A 16,628-nucleotide genomic window follows, 5' to 3' on the forward strand; every position below is an offset into this window, starting at 1 on the left:
TTAAGGAATGTTTTGTACAACTAAGACTCAGGGCCTGTTGGGTTTTTTTTAGGTGGAGTGGATCAAATTCTGTTTGGTGTGCTGTGTTTGTATTTAAAAAAAAAGAAAATTAAAATGTAAGTAGATGTCGAACAAAAGTTGTTTAAGAATTTGTGACTTTTGAAGTCGGATTTAGTGGAGAGAATGAGAACATTTAGTATCTTACTTGCTGTAGATGCTGATAACATTTTAGAGAAGAAGCTTGGATTATTTGATCGGGGTGATTTGTCCATTAGGAAGAGTAGTTGTCTTGTGATCTAAAAGTTGTGGGTTTGATTCCAGGATCTGCCACTTAAAAGGCACTTAACCACAAACACTTTGAGTCGTAGGTATAACTTGAAAAGCACTGCATAAATTCAATCCAATTATAGTTAAGCTAACATCCATCAGGGCTGAGCCAAGGAAACATTTTGGGAAGATAAATATTTTATAGCAGTGTATAATTTGCACATCGTCACTTTTGTGAAACACTTCCTTTACGTAAAAAGAAAAACATTGCTTCAAATTAATTAATAAAGAAATTGTAGGGTTAGCTGTCTTAACAGTTAGGGTTTGTCTTTGTTGTGTGGTTTGGAGTTGCGTAGGTATCTACAGCAGGTCTGACTCTTGAATCGTCAGCTCCTAGGACTGACTCTTAAAAGCTTTTCTGTACCTTGATACCGTCACACAGGCCCAGTCCTAATTCATACAGATAGAAATTTTGTTTTATGTCATCCTTGAGTCCAAATAATTATTTTGAGCCGTCAGCACTCCATTTCATTTCTTATAGAAGGGGGATACGCCTGCCCTTTTATGTTGCTCTTCTGTGTAACTCGTGTCATTTTTACTCATTCAGCTATTACTACATTTGGCACCAGTAGTTACTTTTGCAGCTAAGCTAGACATTTCATAATATTGCATTCTTGCTTTGTTACAATACCGGTCATAACTTTATTTTTCATATAAGCTAACAAGTAAAGGTTTGGAAATCTAACTTGAGTTTGTTGACATAAAATGTACAAAATTCATTTATTGTTCACTTTTTTTTCTGTCACATGGATCTCATGTTTATGTACCCAATTATGTTGTTTTAATTTAAGGTTGTTTTTTTTTCTCAACTGTTGTAAGTGTTCAAATTGAAGTAAAAATTGTTTTTTATGTTTGAAGGTCACTTTTCTAGGGTTTCTAATATTAAAACAAGAAAAAAAACTTTGTAGCGATTTGGTGTTTCATGAAGTGAAGCAGTCAGGGAAGACGGTGAAAAAACATTCAAATAGCAGTCTACAATATTTCAACTCTGCTGAGAAGTATGAAACATATTTTAAGCCATGTGCATCTAATTCAGTAGCATGTGTAGTTACGATAAATTGTGCAATATTGCCTTCATTTAAACTAAATGTGGGTTTTACAGGTTTGGGGGCATCGACATCCTTTTTGATGCACTTTTTTTGTTGTTTTTTACAGGGATTTAAAATATTGTAGGTGAAGTAGGTCATTTAAAATTCTGTTTTTCTGGAGAATGCTTTTGCACTCTAGCACCTTTTCCCACAATGTTACATTTTGCAAATGCAGTAATGGCACAAAACTAACATATACGAGATGCATTGTGTGCGTTTGTCTTGCTCTTGGGTGATTGCATACCAGGAAAACAAAGTGTGTAAATTAGGATTCATTACCTTTAAAACTTACAACATGTGTTGGACATAGTCCTCTTACTAAGACAATCAACATTTTTGACCAAGTGTAAAATATAAAGTGAAGTTGTGAGTAAACATTTCCCATAGTTTGCTTGGATAGTCATCTGTGTATAGACTCCGTTTGTCTCATTCTCTTTTTTTCTTTAAACTGTTTGTAACTTTTCTTGTATTATGTCAGGTATTATACTGAAATAGTTTCTCAGGAATCCAGGTAGAAATCTTCTTTTTCTATTGGTTGCCTATTTCTTTTTTTTTTTTCACTTTTTGTAATACACATGATTTTTGGTTTAGATCTAAACTGTTAGGAACTTTTTGTGTCTTGTTTCCATTATTTTTTAAAGATGTTTTGAAAAAACAAAACCCTTGGCTTAATAATTAACTACATTTTTACCATTGATCATGTATAAACTATCTACTTTTTAGATGTGTTGTATTACAAAGGACAAGTATGTGTGTTTGAATTATAGAGCTTTCTCCTGTTGTTCATGATAGTTTTTTTTTGTGGGTACAAAAATCATCATCAATGTTTCTCTTTTCCAATAAGATGTGCTCATTCAGTTTTATTGAGTAACTTTTTGTTGCCAAAACATGAAAAAAAAAAGAATCCTGAATATTTTTTTGCAACAGTATCATTATTCATGCTATAGTGTCTTGCTGTTTTATTTAAACTTGCTTCTCTTTTTCTTGTGTACCACCCAGAACAACAAAATAAACTAGGTTGAAAAAAAATTGTCTGATCTTTCATTTCTGGTACAAATTGTTCTTCATTATCATATCTTTCATTTCTGGTACAAATTGTTCTTCATTATCATAGATTATCCTGTTAAAGATGTATTAAAATAAACAAAAATAAATTATTTCTTTCTGAAAGTGAAAACCCAGGATTTGCACATAGTTACCCCAGAACTTCCTCAGGATTTTAATTTGTCCTGGTTTCTGAAACTGGACTGATTGATCTGAAAGGTTAAGAAAACAACAGTAGATATTTAATGTAATTGGTGGTAAACCATTCAGTAATTTAAAAACTAATACAAGTATTTTCCGAGCTAAAGGGATCTAGTTTAAGGACTTTAGAATTGGGGGTTTGTGCTCTACTTTCTTTACTTTAATAAAAAAGCGAGCAGCGGCATTCTGGACCAGCTGAAGGTGTCACATTTTTTAGACAGACCTGCGAGGATGAGTTGTTCCAGATCCTGTTGGGACATCTTAACAACACTAATTTTCACATGCATTGTGAACATTTGATTGATTTTATTTTTTGTTTTTTTATAAACCAACAAAATAACCCAACGCAAAAAAAATTTTGAGTTAGCTGTAAACGAATACATTTACACAGGACAATGGTCAGCTTGCCCTGACCATAGACATGAACAGTCCTGACAACCAACGCTCAGTAGTTCTTCGCGGAACCATTAACGGAGGTACTCTATTCCAGCCGGATGGGTTTGTTGTATGCACCACAGCATAGACGCAACATTTGAAATGGTAATATCTTTGTAACATTTTCTGAAAAGTTTGGGATGCTTTTCAAATAATTTAACATTCTACTAATCGATTAAGGGACGGCGTGTTTTACACATACTAATGACGTAATGACTATATTAACACCGCGGGTGTAACAGCGTTATTTGTCAATTTGACCTAAAATGCTCGGTGTGTCAAATAAGCCTCATTGATTCCGTTGTTAGTAATTTTTTTTTAAATTTTTATTTCATGTTCATGTTTTAGGCAGTTACCCTCCACACAGATCTGGGAGACATTAAGATTGAGCTGTTCTGTGAGCGCGCTCCTAAATCGTGTGAGGTGAGTTTTAAAGCTGATTTTAATCTGATAAAGACTCGTCAATATCTGTGGAATAGCTGTATTCACTTAGTACGTTTAGACTGAGCTCAGAAAATTGAAACGTGTTAGGACAATAAATGTTAGAATCTGAGAACATTGAGCTCTGAGATGATTTGTTTTGCCATTAGGTACAGACCCAGACAGCTTTATTACCGTCTCTAGTAAAGATTTGTATAGGAGTTTTGCTCTGTTGAGAATACAGAGTAGCCTTCTGTGTTCAAACTGAAGGATACTCTATTTCTATTTGCTTATTTGCCATGCAGTTGTTCATCATAAGCTCTTTCATATGTAGCCATATTGCTTTTAGATATAGTTATTTTTCAGTGTGAGACATGCTACAGTAAAGGAAGAATGTATTGTAAGTCGTCCGACATTCTGTACCAGGTGTGAGAACATCTTTGTTTGCAGCCTCTTACGACAAGGAAAGTTGTAAATGAAGATGCGGAGCAGCCAGTTTTGTGATTGCAAACCTAAAAAGTTAGAGTAGAAAAGGCAGTAGAAGACTCGATCTTGATTTCATGTGGAAATCACTGGGATTGTATTTACTTCACAGAACTTCCTGGCTTTGTGTGCAAGTGGGTTGTATAATGGTTGCTCCTTTCATCGAAACATAAAAGGCTTTATGGTTCAAACCGGAGACCCGACAGGTATGGAGTTTATTACACACAAACATGATCACAGCCCTTTTCCTGACATTCTCACTATCTCTGGATTTTTTTCTTGATTGATTATTTGATTTTTTTTTTTAATTCTTCAGGTACAGGCAAAGGAGGAACAAGTATATGGGGTCGTAAATTTGAAGATGAATTCAGTGAGCACTTAAAGGTGAGCAAAGTGTTGTTTGGGACCAGCTTAAACATAAAGAGTGCAGCAGGATTACTGAGTTTCTCTTACTTTGCAGCACAATGTCAGAGGAGTGGTGTCGATGGCAAATAATGGCCCCAACACCAATGGTTCCCAGTTTTTCTTCACGTATGCCAAACAACCTCATCTGGACATGAAGTACACCGTGTTTGGAAAGTATGAAATTTATGCAAAATACAGCTGTAATTATTCTGAGATTACCTATTGATTTATTCTAATTCAAACACAAAAGAGACACTTTTAATATATCTTCTGAAGTTAATTTCCTTTTTCCCTTTATTTCCTCTTGTAGGATTATTGATGGTCTGGAAGCGCTGGATGAGCTGGAGAAGCTGCCAGTGAATGAGAAGACATTCCGGCCGCTCACTGAGAGCCGGATAAAGGACGTGACCATTCATGCCAACCCATTTGCTGGATAGACGACTCTCTGCACAGATCTGAACAAGTTATTCAGATCTGTTCTTTGTTGCTTCTGTGAGGCAGAAGATACAGTGCCTTTCCAAGGTTAAAATTGATTATTGCTTGTCAAAGGGAGAAAAGTAATGGCAGGAAAAAAAAAACAGCTACACTGGGCAAGAACCTACTATGAAGCTCGAAAGTTCTTAGTAGTTGTTTTGATAAGGAAATACACAACTTGCTTGTGCTTTAGACACTTTTTTTTTAGCTCCATGTATGAAACTCAAGTTCTTTCATAAAAGGTGTTTCTTTTTTTATCTGTTCTAAAATTGTTCACAATCAAGCCTGACCTGGGTACGTAGTCAAACCCTGCTTCATTTTCTTTTTTTGGTCTTATTAATAAAAAAGATTAAAATATTTTTCAGTATACCTGTGTGTTATCTGATATTGCATTATGCTATTGAGAAAACTTGCTGAGAAGCTTAAGTTTGGGCAGAATTCCAGGTGCATCTCATTTTATTGGAATGTCATTAAAAAGTTGATCAATTTCTATAATTTAGCTCAACAAATCAAACTCCTATTGATTCATTGGATATATTTCATGCACCTTTTTCTGTTTGAAAATTAATATTCTATATTGCATAAAAAATGAAATATTTGAATTCATAAATGACGACTTAGTGAAAAATAAATGTGCTTTATGTTCCCAATACTCGATCAAGGCTCCTTTTTGCATTAACGCATAGGTGCAGCGTTGCATGGACACAAACTCCCTGACATTATATATGCGGTCAAGACTACTGCCGAAAAGTTACAAGCTTAAAAACAAACTGAATCCACTTTAAATAATCCACTGTTGGTTACTTAAAGGGGGGCTTTTATCTAAAATTAAAATTTTTTTTAGCTGTATCATGTCATAATGTAATTTTGACAAACCTGGAGTGCTCCTTTGACTGTTTCTAGCATGTTTGAAGAATTTATTATTGGGTTAAAATAGCCTCCAATAATTCCAGGAAGATATGTGATACCAAAACATTTTTTTTCTACCTTTTTCATGCCCTATTAACACATTTCCATGTCAAAATGAAAGCAAAAAACTAATACTTTACGTTGTACAAACATTTTCCATTTGTAGAAATACTGTAACAATTCAGTGAAATACCCTAATTTGGGGCAAATTTGCAACACTCTTGAATTGTAGTCGCAAATGACCTTGTGGTCAGTCTTATGACGCGATAGTTATTAAAATAAACAAAAATAAACTACCCAATTATATCTCTGCGTGTAATAACTCTAAATGACAATTACTTTTAGAATTGATTCTTGTTATTTTAGGAGGCACCTGTAGCATCAGTTCGCTTAATAAACTACAAATCTGGTGCTGGTTCGTCATATTACGTCATCAGTAGTGGACAGACCCTGCTGGTCCTGGATTAGAAGCCATAGACATTTTTGGCAAAGCGTCCAAAAATGGCTTCAGAGGACGCGTTTAAAGTGAGTCCATGTACTTTGGGATAGTTAATTCGCCTTTTTCGTTAAATGCAGTTGAAGAAAATCTTACTTCTGCATGTTTGTTTACCTTTGGGTACAGAGTCACCTGATAGTTTCAGTTTCTATGTTGGTGTTTTTTTTTTTTTTTGCAGGTGTCATCACTGAGGGGGAAGGTGGCCCTGATAACGGGGGCCAGCTCGGGGATCGGGGCTGGTACCAGCGTGCTGTTCGCTAAACTCGGAGCTCTGCTGGCTTTGAACGGCCGAGACGTTCAAAACCTGCAGAAAGTGGCCAAGCAGTGCGTCGAATGTGGCGCTGCTGAGGTACAACTCTTTTCCTTGGACCCGTGTATAAATTTGCATTGAGCCAAAAGTATGACCAGGTGCATTTAATTAATTTCCGTTTATAACCCCGAGAATTAGCCAATATCTAGTAAATATGAGCAGATTGGCTAGGTTGTCAGTATTTGTTAAACATATTTATTGCTTATCAAAATTTTGTATGAATGAAAACTCTTTGAATGATCTTCACCTAGTTCACCATAACTACATGTTACTGCTTCAGAATTGTATTGTAAAAAAAACAAACATTTTACTGCAAGTGTAAAATATAGATTTTTTTTTTTTTTTAGGTTTTTATATCAAATGAATAATAATATATTATCAGTTTTCTTCTACAGCCTCTGCTTGTTCCTGGAGACCTGACTGATGAAGACACGGTGAGGAAGACTGTGGATCAAACCATTAGCCGCTTTGGCCGGCTGGACGTCCTGGTTAACAGCGCTGGCATCCTGGCTATGGGCAGCATTGAGACCTCGGACTTGGCTCAGTATGACAAGGTCATGAATGTTAATGTCAGGTAGGATTCACAGGAGACACTACTCAAATCCATGTAAATGTGGCCAGAATCCTGCTTTTTCAAGTATATTTTTTTCTAAGGTCCCCAGTTAACTCTGTGTTCAGTAACATACCATCAGTTCTCCCAAGTTATGTTTTTAATTCTTGTGTTATTTTTTTCTTTCTTCCAAAGGTTTAATATTGATGAAGGTGATAGAAAACTAAGTTCATAGATTTACAAAGATTGAACTGTGGAAACTAATCAGCACATAAATTCGACAATTTCTTTTTTCAAAAAGGTAGAGACTGACAAATCCCATTTTTATAATCGTATACTACACCTATTCCTTAAGGAAAGAATAAATATTAATGATTTACAATCTTTTTCAGACGGTACATTTAGAAAGTCAGCTAAACAAAATTTGGGATTTATATTTCTGAGTGCACAAAATACATAGAAATGCATTGTTATAATCTCTAATCAGTCTGTTTTTTTCAGTCACCAGACTGTTAGTAACTCAAACCCAGAAGATATTTGTGATACTCAGTTTCACACTGATTTAGATGTCACAAAAGGAACTTTTCTCATGAGATTAAAATCAATCTGATGTTGTTTTTTTTTTCTTTTTCTTTAAAAGGTAATTTTGTGTGGTAAAACCAAAAGATGCTTCAACACGTTAGCCCGTTTTATGTGACCTCAGGGTGCCTGCAAGGCAGCTGCATTTATTTATCTTGATCATTTATACGTTTTGTTTGTTTCAAGGTAGTTTAAACAGTGTTTTATGCCTTGCTGCACTTTCCTCTGTACTGCTATTTCTCTTTATTCCAGAGCTTTCTTAGGGGCTTCAAAGCCATTTAACATTTATTTTCAGCCTCGTCTGTTGTGTCGCATACCTAATGAGTTTGTCTGATTTTTATATTGATTGTTTCTAATAACACACTTCATATATTTCTCCCAGAGAAGGTTTCAGTGATGGCTGAAACTTTCAGCCAGCAGATTTCAGGTTTCAATGCATTTGGAATCATACAATTTAAAATTGAACAAGTTAATTTTGGACTATTTGTTGTTAGAGCCCATGTGGTTTTCTGTAAAATACAGATGGGTTTTGGTCAGTTTGGTCCGATCATCATAGAAAAGTTAATTTATTTCAGTAAATTAGCTGAAAAACTGAAACAGATCTGTTCCTGGGGTGCTAAGGAAGCGCCGGATGCTTTAATAGCATCCTTTAGCCTGCCTGCATTGTTGTGTTCAGCTTATCTCATCCTCTTATTGAAAAACATTCCATATAATCCCTATCGAGTTATGGTCACATGTGTTTCCTGGCAAGTCAAGCACAGATATTCCCTAGTCAACAATCAAGATGAAATCTGCATCTTCAGAAAGCTTTTCAGCAGAGGGAAGCACACATGTCTGCAACAATTACTGGAAGCAAAAAGTTTTTAATCATTTTTTAATTTACTTTCATGCACCTTGAAAGAATAATGGAAGTTTGCATCCTTATTGTATGAACTCCTAATGCTGTTTTTGATTATGTGCAGCCATTGAGTACAGTTTAAAAAAAATCCCATTAGGCGTTAATAGATTACATTCATTATAATATGAAAGTTTCACATCATTTGAAGAATTATGAATACAATTTAGGAGGGAAAAGAAGAGTTTTTTTAATCATAACCTTGTGTTTCTGTTTTCCATGTGATAGAAATTCATTAGTTTCTCCTTGAGCTGTTGTTGCTGCAGCTCCGGGCAAAAGACTTTTATTGCCTTCTCGATTATTAAAAGACAGACTCTCAGGAATAATCTCAGATTGGTAGCAGTTGTTTTTCTTTCTTGTGTTCTCCTTTATATGTCAGATGATGAGTCTAGGGGGAAATTTGTAGTTTAGCATTTGGTATTTTTGTATCACGTTTTACAGTTTTAAAACTACAAGGAAAAATCTTCTCACTCCTCTCAAAAAAATATCTGAGGGTTCTTTCATGTTGCTATTTACCTGATAGGTTTAGTCTCATTTTCCTCAGCATCTAAACTGTCATCACTTGATTCCTCTTGGATTAATTATACATATGTCTTATATTAAAGCACTCTGTATTAGAGGAGTGTGGGGAGGGCAAGTTTGTTTTTTCTGTTAGTGCCTTATACACTCCTGATCAAAATCTTAAGACCAGTTAAAAAACTGCAAGAATTTGCATTTTGCACTATTGGATCTTAAGGTTCTAAGTAGAGCTTCACAATGCTAAAAGAATAAATCAGCGTAAGAGACAAAAACTTTTGAGCAGGGAATTAATTGAAAACTGCATTTACACTCAAACATAATTTTTTCAGCTGATCAAAAGTTAAAGACGATAGCTCAAAAAACCCGAAAACCCCCGAAAACAGAAATCGAAAATGTCAAAAAAAAAAAGGACTCAGTAATGAGTAGCTCCACCATTCTTGTTGATGACTTCAAACAATCGTTTAGGCTTGATGCTAGTGTTTTCAGGAGGCTAGTGGGAACGTTGCTCCAAGTGTTGAAGATGGCTTCACCAAGGGCATCCACTGTCTGGAACTGATGTCCATTTTTGTAAACTTCCGTTGCCATCCATCCCCAAATGTTCTCAATTGGGCTTAGATCTGGGGAACATGCAGGATGATCAAAAAGAGTGATGTTATTCTCTTGGAAGAACTCCTTTGGCAGGCGGGCATTGTGAACTGCAGCATTGTCCTGTTGAAAAACCCAATCATTACCACACAGACGAGGGCCCTCAGTCATGAGGGATGCCCGCTGCAACATCTCCACATAGCCAGCTGCTGTTTGACGCCCCTGCACAATCTGAAGCTCCATTGTTCCATTGAAGGAAAACGCACCCCAAATCATGATGGCGCCCCCACCACTGTGCCGTGTAGAAAACATCTCAGGTGGGATCTCCTTGTCATGCCAGTAACGTTGGAAGCCATCAGGACCATCAAGGTTAAATTTTTTTCTCATCAGAGAAGACAACTTTCTTCCACCTTTCAATGTCCCATGTTTGGTGCAAACTTGCAAAGTCCAAACGGGCAATTTTGTGGCATTGAAGAAGACGTGGCCTTTGAAGACGTTTTTTTTTTTTTCTGAAGCCCTTCTCTCGCAGATGCCGTCTGACGGTTATTGGGCTGCAGTCAGCACCAATAATGGCCTTAATTTGGGTAGAGGATCATCCCGTGTCTTGACGGACAGCCAATCGGTTCCTGCGGCTCAGAGCTGGTGAAATTTTTTGGGTCTACCCACTTGACTTTTTTGTTCCATAACCCTCAGGATCATTAAAAAAATGCAAAATGACTGTCTTACTGCGTCTAACCTCAGCAGCGATGGCACGTTGTGAGAGGCCTTGCTTATGCAGCTCAACAATCCTACCACGTTCAAACTCGGGTGAGCTTTTTTGCTTTTGCCATCAGGAGGTCTTGACAGTGTAAAGACTTGACAGAAAATGACATGGAATCCAGATTTTTGCACAGCTTTTGGCTTTTAAAGACTATGGTCTTAAACTTTTGATCAGCTGAAAAAAATCATGTTTGAGTGCAAATGCAGTTTTCAGAAAATTCCCCGCTCAAAAGTTCTTGTCTCTTGCACTGATTTTTTTCTTTTAACATTGTGAAGCTCTACTTAGAACCTTCTTAAGATCCAATAGTGCAAAATGCAAATTCTTGCAATTTTTTGACTGGTCTTAAGATTTTGATCAGGAGTGTATGTAGCTTTAGTTTGCACGACAGTAGGGTGATGATACTAAAGCTGTGCAAAAGGCACCACGTTTAGTGTAACTGAATCAGGTGAACTAACCTTTTAAATTGTATTTTGAAAAGGCATATAAGAAATACAATTTTCACTTCTTTAGATACTAGAACAAATTCTTAAATGTCTTCCAATTCCATTCAAAATTGTAAAAAATGAAATAAAATTATTACTGATAATTGAACCAATGAATTTACTTGTTTTACCATTTAATACCAGTAAAAGCAGTTTATTAATTTCTTAAGCCATATGCTCCATCTCTACCCTCTTCTTTTATCAGTACCCCTGAAAAAGAGGTTTAAAACGTCCAAAAATAAATTAATCTTTTATTGCAGAAGCATAATCTCTCACTGAGCAATACACTTCTTCATTTTGTTGTTTACAGCATTTTGTTGTTTACAGCATTTGCTAAAAACCTAGAAGTTTTTTGGCAAATTTCACATTTTTAAGTTTGTGGAAAGTTGGACTAAAAATGCTTATTCCTTCCATCACTCCTAAACAACTAGTTGGCATGAAGATGGGGTTTATTTTAAGTCTTTATGGCGATTTGATGACACCAATGCTGTTCTTTTCTGCAGTTCACCGTCAACATTAGAGATTTTTTTCAACCTCTCAGCATCTTCTGTGCTGAACATGGTGACAGGATAAACATGACGCTCATGTGGCCTGGTGGACAGAGAAATGAGGTCTAGTTTTATATTTACACCCCAGACAAAAGCTGTCTAGGATTACTAATTAAAATAATCTAATGAGCTGAAACGTTTAAAGTGTAGATGATAATAATGATTTAATTACATTTATTTTTAGAGGCTGTTTGAGGTAGTGATAATTGGGGCATCTGTGAATTTATAAAAAAGGAAAAAAAAATCCTGTTATGAATTTTTCTACCCGCCATGAAGCAGCTTTTTCAGTCTTACATGTGTTTATTTATTCAGAGGTGAAGAACTGCTATTATGCAAATGTATTGTGAACGTTGTCTTGAAAATGTTTGTGATGATGTACCCACTGTATTAAGCAAATCCATTTGTTATTGCATATTTATTTAAGAAGCTTAGTACATTTCAATTTAATCTATTGTTTTTCCAATCTTGCATGCCTGTTTTGCAATTATTGCAACTATTGGCTATGACTATTTGTAGTAGGACATTACATCTAAACACATATTACTACTTTCTCTAGATAAACAAACCTTTTTATAGATTTTTGCTTTTTAAAATAGATTACTTTGCTCCAGTAGAATAAAATTGGGTTTAGCCCCCCATTTTTTTATTTATTTTTTTGCCAGCAATAAGTTTGTTTCTGACCAGAAGTAACATAAGATTATTTTTGTCTTTAGGGGCTTTGGGCTACATTCCACATTTCTAATGTTTTACATAAAACTGAAAATAATGTGTCTAAAATTACTCATACCTTTCTCAATAATTACTGGAAATATAATCAGAAACATCTTCTTGGATGTTTCTAGTGACATTTTGACCTGTCACATTTGGCTATAAGTTATTCTGCAAACAGTCAGATTTAGGTCGGGACTCTGGTTGACCTACTCAAAAACATTAATATTAATTCCAGTCATTCCAGTATAAACATACATACATGTTTCTTCTCTACTACCTTTTCCTACTACTCTCCAATTACTCATTATTTGAGGTTATGGCTTCTGTTACTTTTCTGTTCTGTTTTCTCTCTGTGTAGCATGTTGCATCATCAACAGCATTTCTTTTTAGCTGTGACACCATTCGACAATAGGACCTGAGCTACTGCTGTCCGTGACTTAATCTGTTCACTTGAACTTGTTTTTCCTTTAACATAGAAAGTACTCCAGGGCCAGCTTGAGACTATTGTCGTTGTGACTGAATGCTATAAATATAAACCAAGTTGAACCGAAATGAAGGACAAAGAGACCTTTGGAGTAGCGTTTGATGTGTTTTCTCTGTCTTGTTTCATTTATCACACTTTCCAGAACATCAATTCAATTTGTGTGTTAAATGAAGGTGAACATTGAAAGAAAACAGCATGTCATAAAAAATAAAAATAAAAAAAAAACATTTCCTTTACCCACAGCTTCCCAAACAGTATGAATTCTACACAAACATCAGATCTCGGCAGCAGCAAAAAGCCGCCCGCCACAAATCGCGTGAATGTTTGTGGGCAGGTGTGATATTGCTGTTATCACACTACTGAATCCAGTCACAGATGTGGGATTATTTTCCCTTCAGCAATAATAATACCTTTCCTGCCAAGGAATCTGTCATTTTAGACCCACTTTTAGATGATAGTGACTTCATATTTGATTCTTAAGCTGATTTTTCCGGGACTGCATCTTTTCTGTTTCCCTGATCAGATCGGTCTACCACCTGACTCAGCTCTGTGTACCCCACCTGATCAAGACCAAAGGCTCCATCGTCAATGTTTCCAGTGTGAATGGACAGAGATCTGTGAGTATCCTTCTTAATCAACTTTTTTTTTTTTTGCATGGTGTATAGCTTTTAGTTATCTTACATTTTATATTGTTCTCTACTGAAATTGGATTTTTTTGTGATTTGGTTGCCATTGTGAGTTGTTAATTGCAGTTTAGTGTTTTGCTGCTGTGATACATACATTTTCCTATGGAGGGATTAATATAGTTCATCCACTGGGATGCAAACTGTTAATTTAAACACTGTAAAACATGTGCATCATATGTTTTGTTTTAAACGTTGTAAAAATTGAGATGTTTCTTCTTGTCAGTTCCCTGGTGTGTTGGCTTACTGCATGTCCAAGTCCGCCATTGACCAGTTTACACGTTGTATAGCTCTTGGTAAGATAAATATCATTTTTAATAGAAAGTATTGCACTGCATTTACATATACTGAGCATTATATAACTGCTTTATTTTACCTGTAGAGCTGGCATCGAAGCATGTCAGAGTAAACTCTGTCTGGTACGTAACTAGAAGCATTTGCTGTCTCTTTTTCTGAAATTATTACTTTCACAGAGCTAAATAGTGTGTTCTGTTATAAGACGTTTATTCTGTATTTGTGTTTTTAATCTATTTAGTCCTGGAGTGATTATCACAGATGTCCACAGAAGAGCTGGGCTGGATGAGGACCAGTATGCCCAGGTAATAAAACAACAAATGCTGGTCGAACCGAGTCCATTTTGTATGAGGGACTTTTAAACAGACAGCCTTTTATGTCCTTGGTGTCTGTTTTACCTGATGTAGGCTTTTTTGAAACACATTTCAAATTGCAATCTGTGTAAATTGGACTGCAAGCACACCACGGTTAAAACAGATTTATTATACTGTGTTGGAAAAAAAGGATAACTGTAAAACAGTCAGTAATTGCAACACTTCTTTTCCTGACCGGTTTAAGTCACAAGATCATAAAAAAATAATGACTGGAATTGGTCTGTTGTTTGATTAAAGATTAGGGCTCGTAACAGTCCATTTATCGGTACCAATCGCAGTTTATTTGTGTGTCATTTATTATACGTCCTAACAAATACTCGATTATTAAAAATATTAGCTGTTACAGTCTGAATTGGATTTCATTGTTACATGAATTTGCCCAACACTCTTCACACATCTAAACATTTTTGATATTTTGTCGACTTTCCATCCGCAGTTTCTTGAAAAGTGCAAACAGACGCACGCCCTGGGCCGGCCGGGTGAGGTGGACGAGGTGGCGCACGGCATCGCCTTCCTGGCGTCCGACGCTGCCAGCTTCATCACTGGGGTGAACCTACCGATTGATGGGGGTCGCCATGCCATGTGCCCAAGATGAGGGACGTTAACATGCAAAAGCCTGAGAATAAAGGCATCGGAATAAAGTGTCTCAGTGTTGGTTTCTTTGTTTTATCACAGAAGCTAGGAAGGAAAAGTAGACGTATTATAGTAACTTATAGTAATTTAATGTCTACAAATAATGTAACAATTTTGGCCATCCAAAATGCAATAAAGTTCAAATGTAATATTGTTGGATGTAATAACATTTTGTCGGTTAATATGTTAAAGGTATAACATAAAAAAAATGTATTGTAAATCCAACACACGCAGCTGAAAATATATCAATAGGGCTTTGTGACTTATTGTTTTTCATACAGATGGCTCATTAAAAATAGGAAAATGAGTGCTATGCAGCATACTCATTGTATTCTTTTAAATATTTACTATCAAATGTTTTTACTATGCAAGTTTACTTCATGTAAACTTGGATATTTAACAGTATGATGATCATTGAGTCGTGTTTTTCATATTCTTTGAAAAATTGTATTTAAATTTTATCTTGTCAAAACACGTATATAAAAGCTGTTTCTAAAGAGTTTCACACTTTATCTCAATTACCTGTGGAGTCATTAAAACTTTATTCAGCATTAAAAAAAGATTGTTCACACAACAAACACTGAGATTTACATTGTATTCTGTCATGTTAGAAGTCCTCTGAGATCACAGACTGGCGAGACCAATCATATTGCATTTTAAATAACCTTTAAAGCGCTGGTGCCTGCTTCTGAGGTGGAGAGCTAATGAATACTTAAATAAGTTTTAAATAGAAATTATTGATACTAAATGGTTGCAGATAATAAACTTACATTTTGACAAGAAAAACTTAACTTATAGTGTTGAAAATTATACAAATAAACGTTAAACTGTGAAGATGATACTTCAAAAAATTATGCATGTTTGTGTGTGTGTGTGTTTGTGTGTGTGTATACTTTACATTCTTCCCTTTTAAAGCACAGAGATAGCTTGGATGAGCGCTGACAAGAGTTTATCCCCAGAGTGTCAACAGCTTCAGCACCAGGTGTCACCTCTATGTCGTCCCAGATTAGATCAGGTCGTGGCTTCAGTTTGCGTCTAGTCGAGCGGTGCAGAGCGAGGTAGCATTTTTTTGACATCTTTGCTCCACGTTCGCACTGAAAGTGCCACGCAACACTGTGAACATACCTGCACAAACACTCATCACCGAGCCGCTAATTGAGGCTCACGCAGAAACACCTGGAGGAACGCTGCATACCTGAATGGGTGATATGACTGTATATCCCTACACGTTGCAAACTATTGCAATTGCACTTCAACGCACAGTACAAAGTACATTTACATCTATAAATAGTACTTCATCACAAGATGTATAATTTCCATATTTCTGTACAGTTTTTTGCAGAACGGTTCATCAGACCATGAATAAAAATGTACAAGGTTTCAGAGATGACAAGATTAAGATGATCGTCTAATTTTTCCAAAGGAGGCAGCCAGCTCTTGTGTCACACAAACCAAGTCTCTGCTTTCAGTTGGGCCAGAAGTTTTATCTCTGCAATTTCAATGAGCTGTCTTTTTATAGTGCCCCTGCTGTTGTTTTTGTCTTTTTATTTTTGCAGTCCAAGCATTTTTCATAGAGAGCGTGGAGGGTTTTGTTGTTTTGGAAAGTACAAAATCATTGATGTTCTTCCTCCGTTTCAAAGCTTTAATGCAGTCACTCCTTTGTGAAGTGTTCAGAGTCGGCGCTACAGGAAGCAAACAGGTCCGACCTCGAGGTGAAACCGCGCGCCGGGCTCTGTGGTTGGCAAATTGTGCACATCTATGATGGGAAGCAAAGTTGGGTCTTGGCTCTGGAAGATGAAGTGGGTCTGATGCCAGCGTCCATCTCTGATCTGAAAGACACAATTATAAAACAACACATGAGGCAGAAGACAAAATGATGGCAAAAATCCACTTCTACCTTTTCTACAGGAATATCAAAAGTGGAGGCAAATTTCTGATT

At 36.1% G+C, this 16,628-nt stretch overlaps 3 protein-coding genes across 3 annotated transcripts in view; 2 read left to right on the forward strand and 1 right to left on the reverse strand.

Annotated features, from left to right (window-relative positions):
• Positions 1–3,052: 3,052 nt before the first annotated feature.
• On the forward strand, positions 3,053–5,236 carry ppil3 (peptidylprolyl isomerase (cyclophilin)-like 3). The gene is made up of 6 exons (XM_008417907.3): positions 3,053–3,200; positions 3,444–3,518; positions 4,111–4,204; positions 4,315–4,382; positions 4,459–4,577; positions 4,714–5,236. Exons 1-6 carry the CDS (start codon positions 3,168–3,170, stop codon positions 4,838–4,840), a joined length of 516 nt encoding a protein of 171 aa, XP_008416129.1. The 5' UTR covers positions 3,053–3,167; the 3' UTR covers positions 4,841–5,236.
• Positions 5,237–6,171: 935 nt separating this feature from the next.
• LOC103469892 (3-oxoacyl-[acyl-carrier-protein] reductase FabG) lies at positions 6,172–14,700 on the forward strand. Its single transcript, XM_008417910.2, has 8 exons — positions 6,172–6,311; positions 6,461–6,631; positions 6,988–7,166; positions 13,229–13,322; positions 13,615–13,684; positions 13,771–13,807; positions 13,924–13,987; positions 14,493–14,700. The coding sequence occupies exons 1-8, from the start codon at positions 6,288–6,290 to the stop codon at positions 14,649–14,651; spliced, it is 798 nt and encodes a 265-aa protein (XP_008416132.1). The 5' UTR covers positions 6,172–6,287; the 3' UTR covers positions 14,652–14,700.
• A 507-nt stretch (positions 14,701–15,207) lies between these two features.
• The window catches only part of col27a1b (collagen, type XXVII, alpha 1b), an 82,490-nt gene continuing 81,069 nt past the window's right edge, over positions 15,208–16,628 (reverse strand). Inside the window, exon 62 of the mRNA XM_008417909.3 lies at positions 15,208–16,518. Coding sequence (XP_008416131.2) covers positions 16,372–16,518 — 147 coding nt within the window. The 3' untranslated portion in view covers positions 15,208–16,371. The remainder of the gene's footprint in view (positions 16,519–16,628) is intronic.

The sequence above is a fragment of the Poecilia reticulata genome, chromosome 9 (genome assembly GCF_904066995.2).
Source record: "Poecilia reticulata chromosome 9, P_reticulata-male-v2, whole genome shotgun sequence".
NCBI classification, from domain to species: Eukaryota; Metazoa; Chordata; class Actinopteri; order Cyprinodontiformes; family Poeciliidae; genus Poecilia; species Poecilia reticulata.

What these genes read in the sequence shown, in the direction of transcription:
- ppil3 (XM_008417907.3), top strand. Translation starts at nt 3,168, where the DNA reads ATGCACCACAGCATAGACGCAACATTTGAAATG. An exon ending in GCGCTCCTAAATCGTGTGAG is followed by an intron (nt 3,519 to 4,110) that starts GTGAGTTTTAAA and finishes TTTACTTCACAG; the next exon opens with AACTTCCTGGCTTTGTGTGC. An exon ending in AATTCAGTGAGCACTTAAAG is followed by an intron (nt 4,383 to 4,458) that starts GTGAGCAAAGTG and finishes CTTACTTTGCAG; the next exon opens with CACAATGTCAGAGGAGTGGT.
- LOC103469892 (XM_008417910.2), top strand. Translation starts at nt 6,288, where the DNA reads ATGGCTTCAGAGGACGCGTTTAAA. An exon ending in TACACGTTGTATAGCTCTTG is followed by an intron (nt 13,685 to 13,770) that starts GTAAGATAAATA and finishes TTTTACCTGTAG; the next exon opens with AGCTGGCATCGAAGCATGTC. An exon ending in ATGAGGACCAGTATGCCCAG is followed by an intron (nt 13,988 to 14,492) that starts GTAATAAAACAA and finishes TTCCATCCGCAG; the next exon opens with TTTCTTGAAAAGTGCAAACA.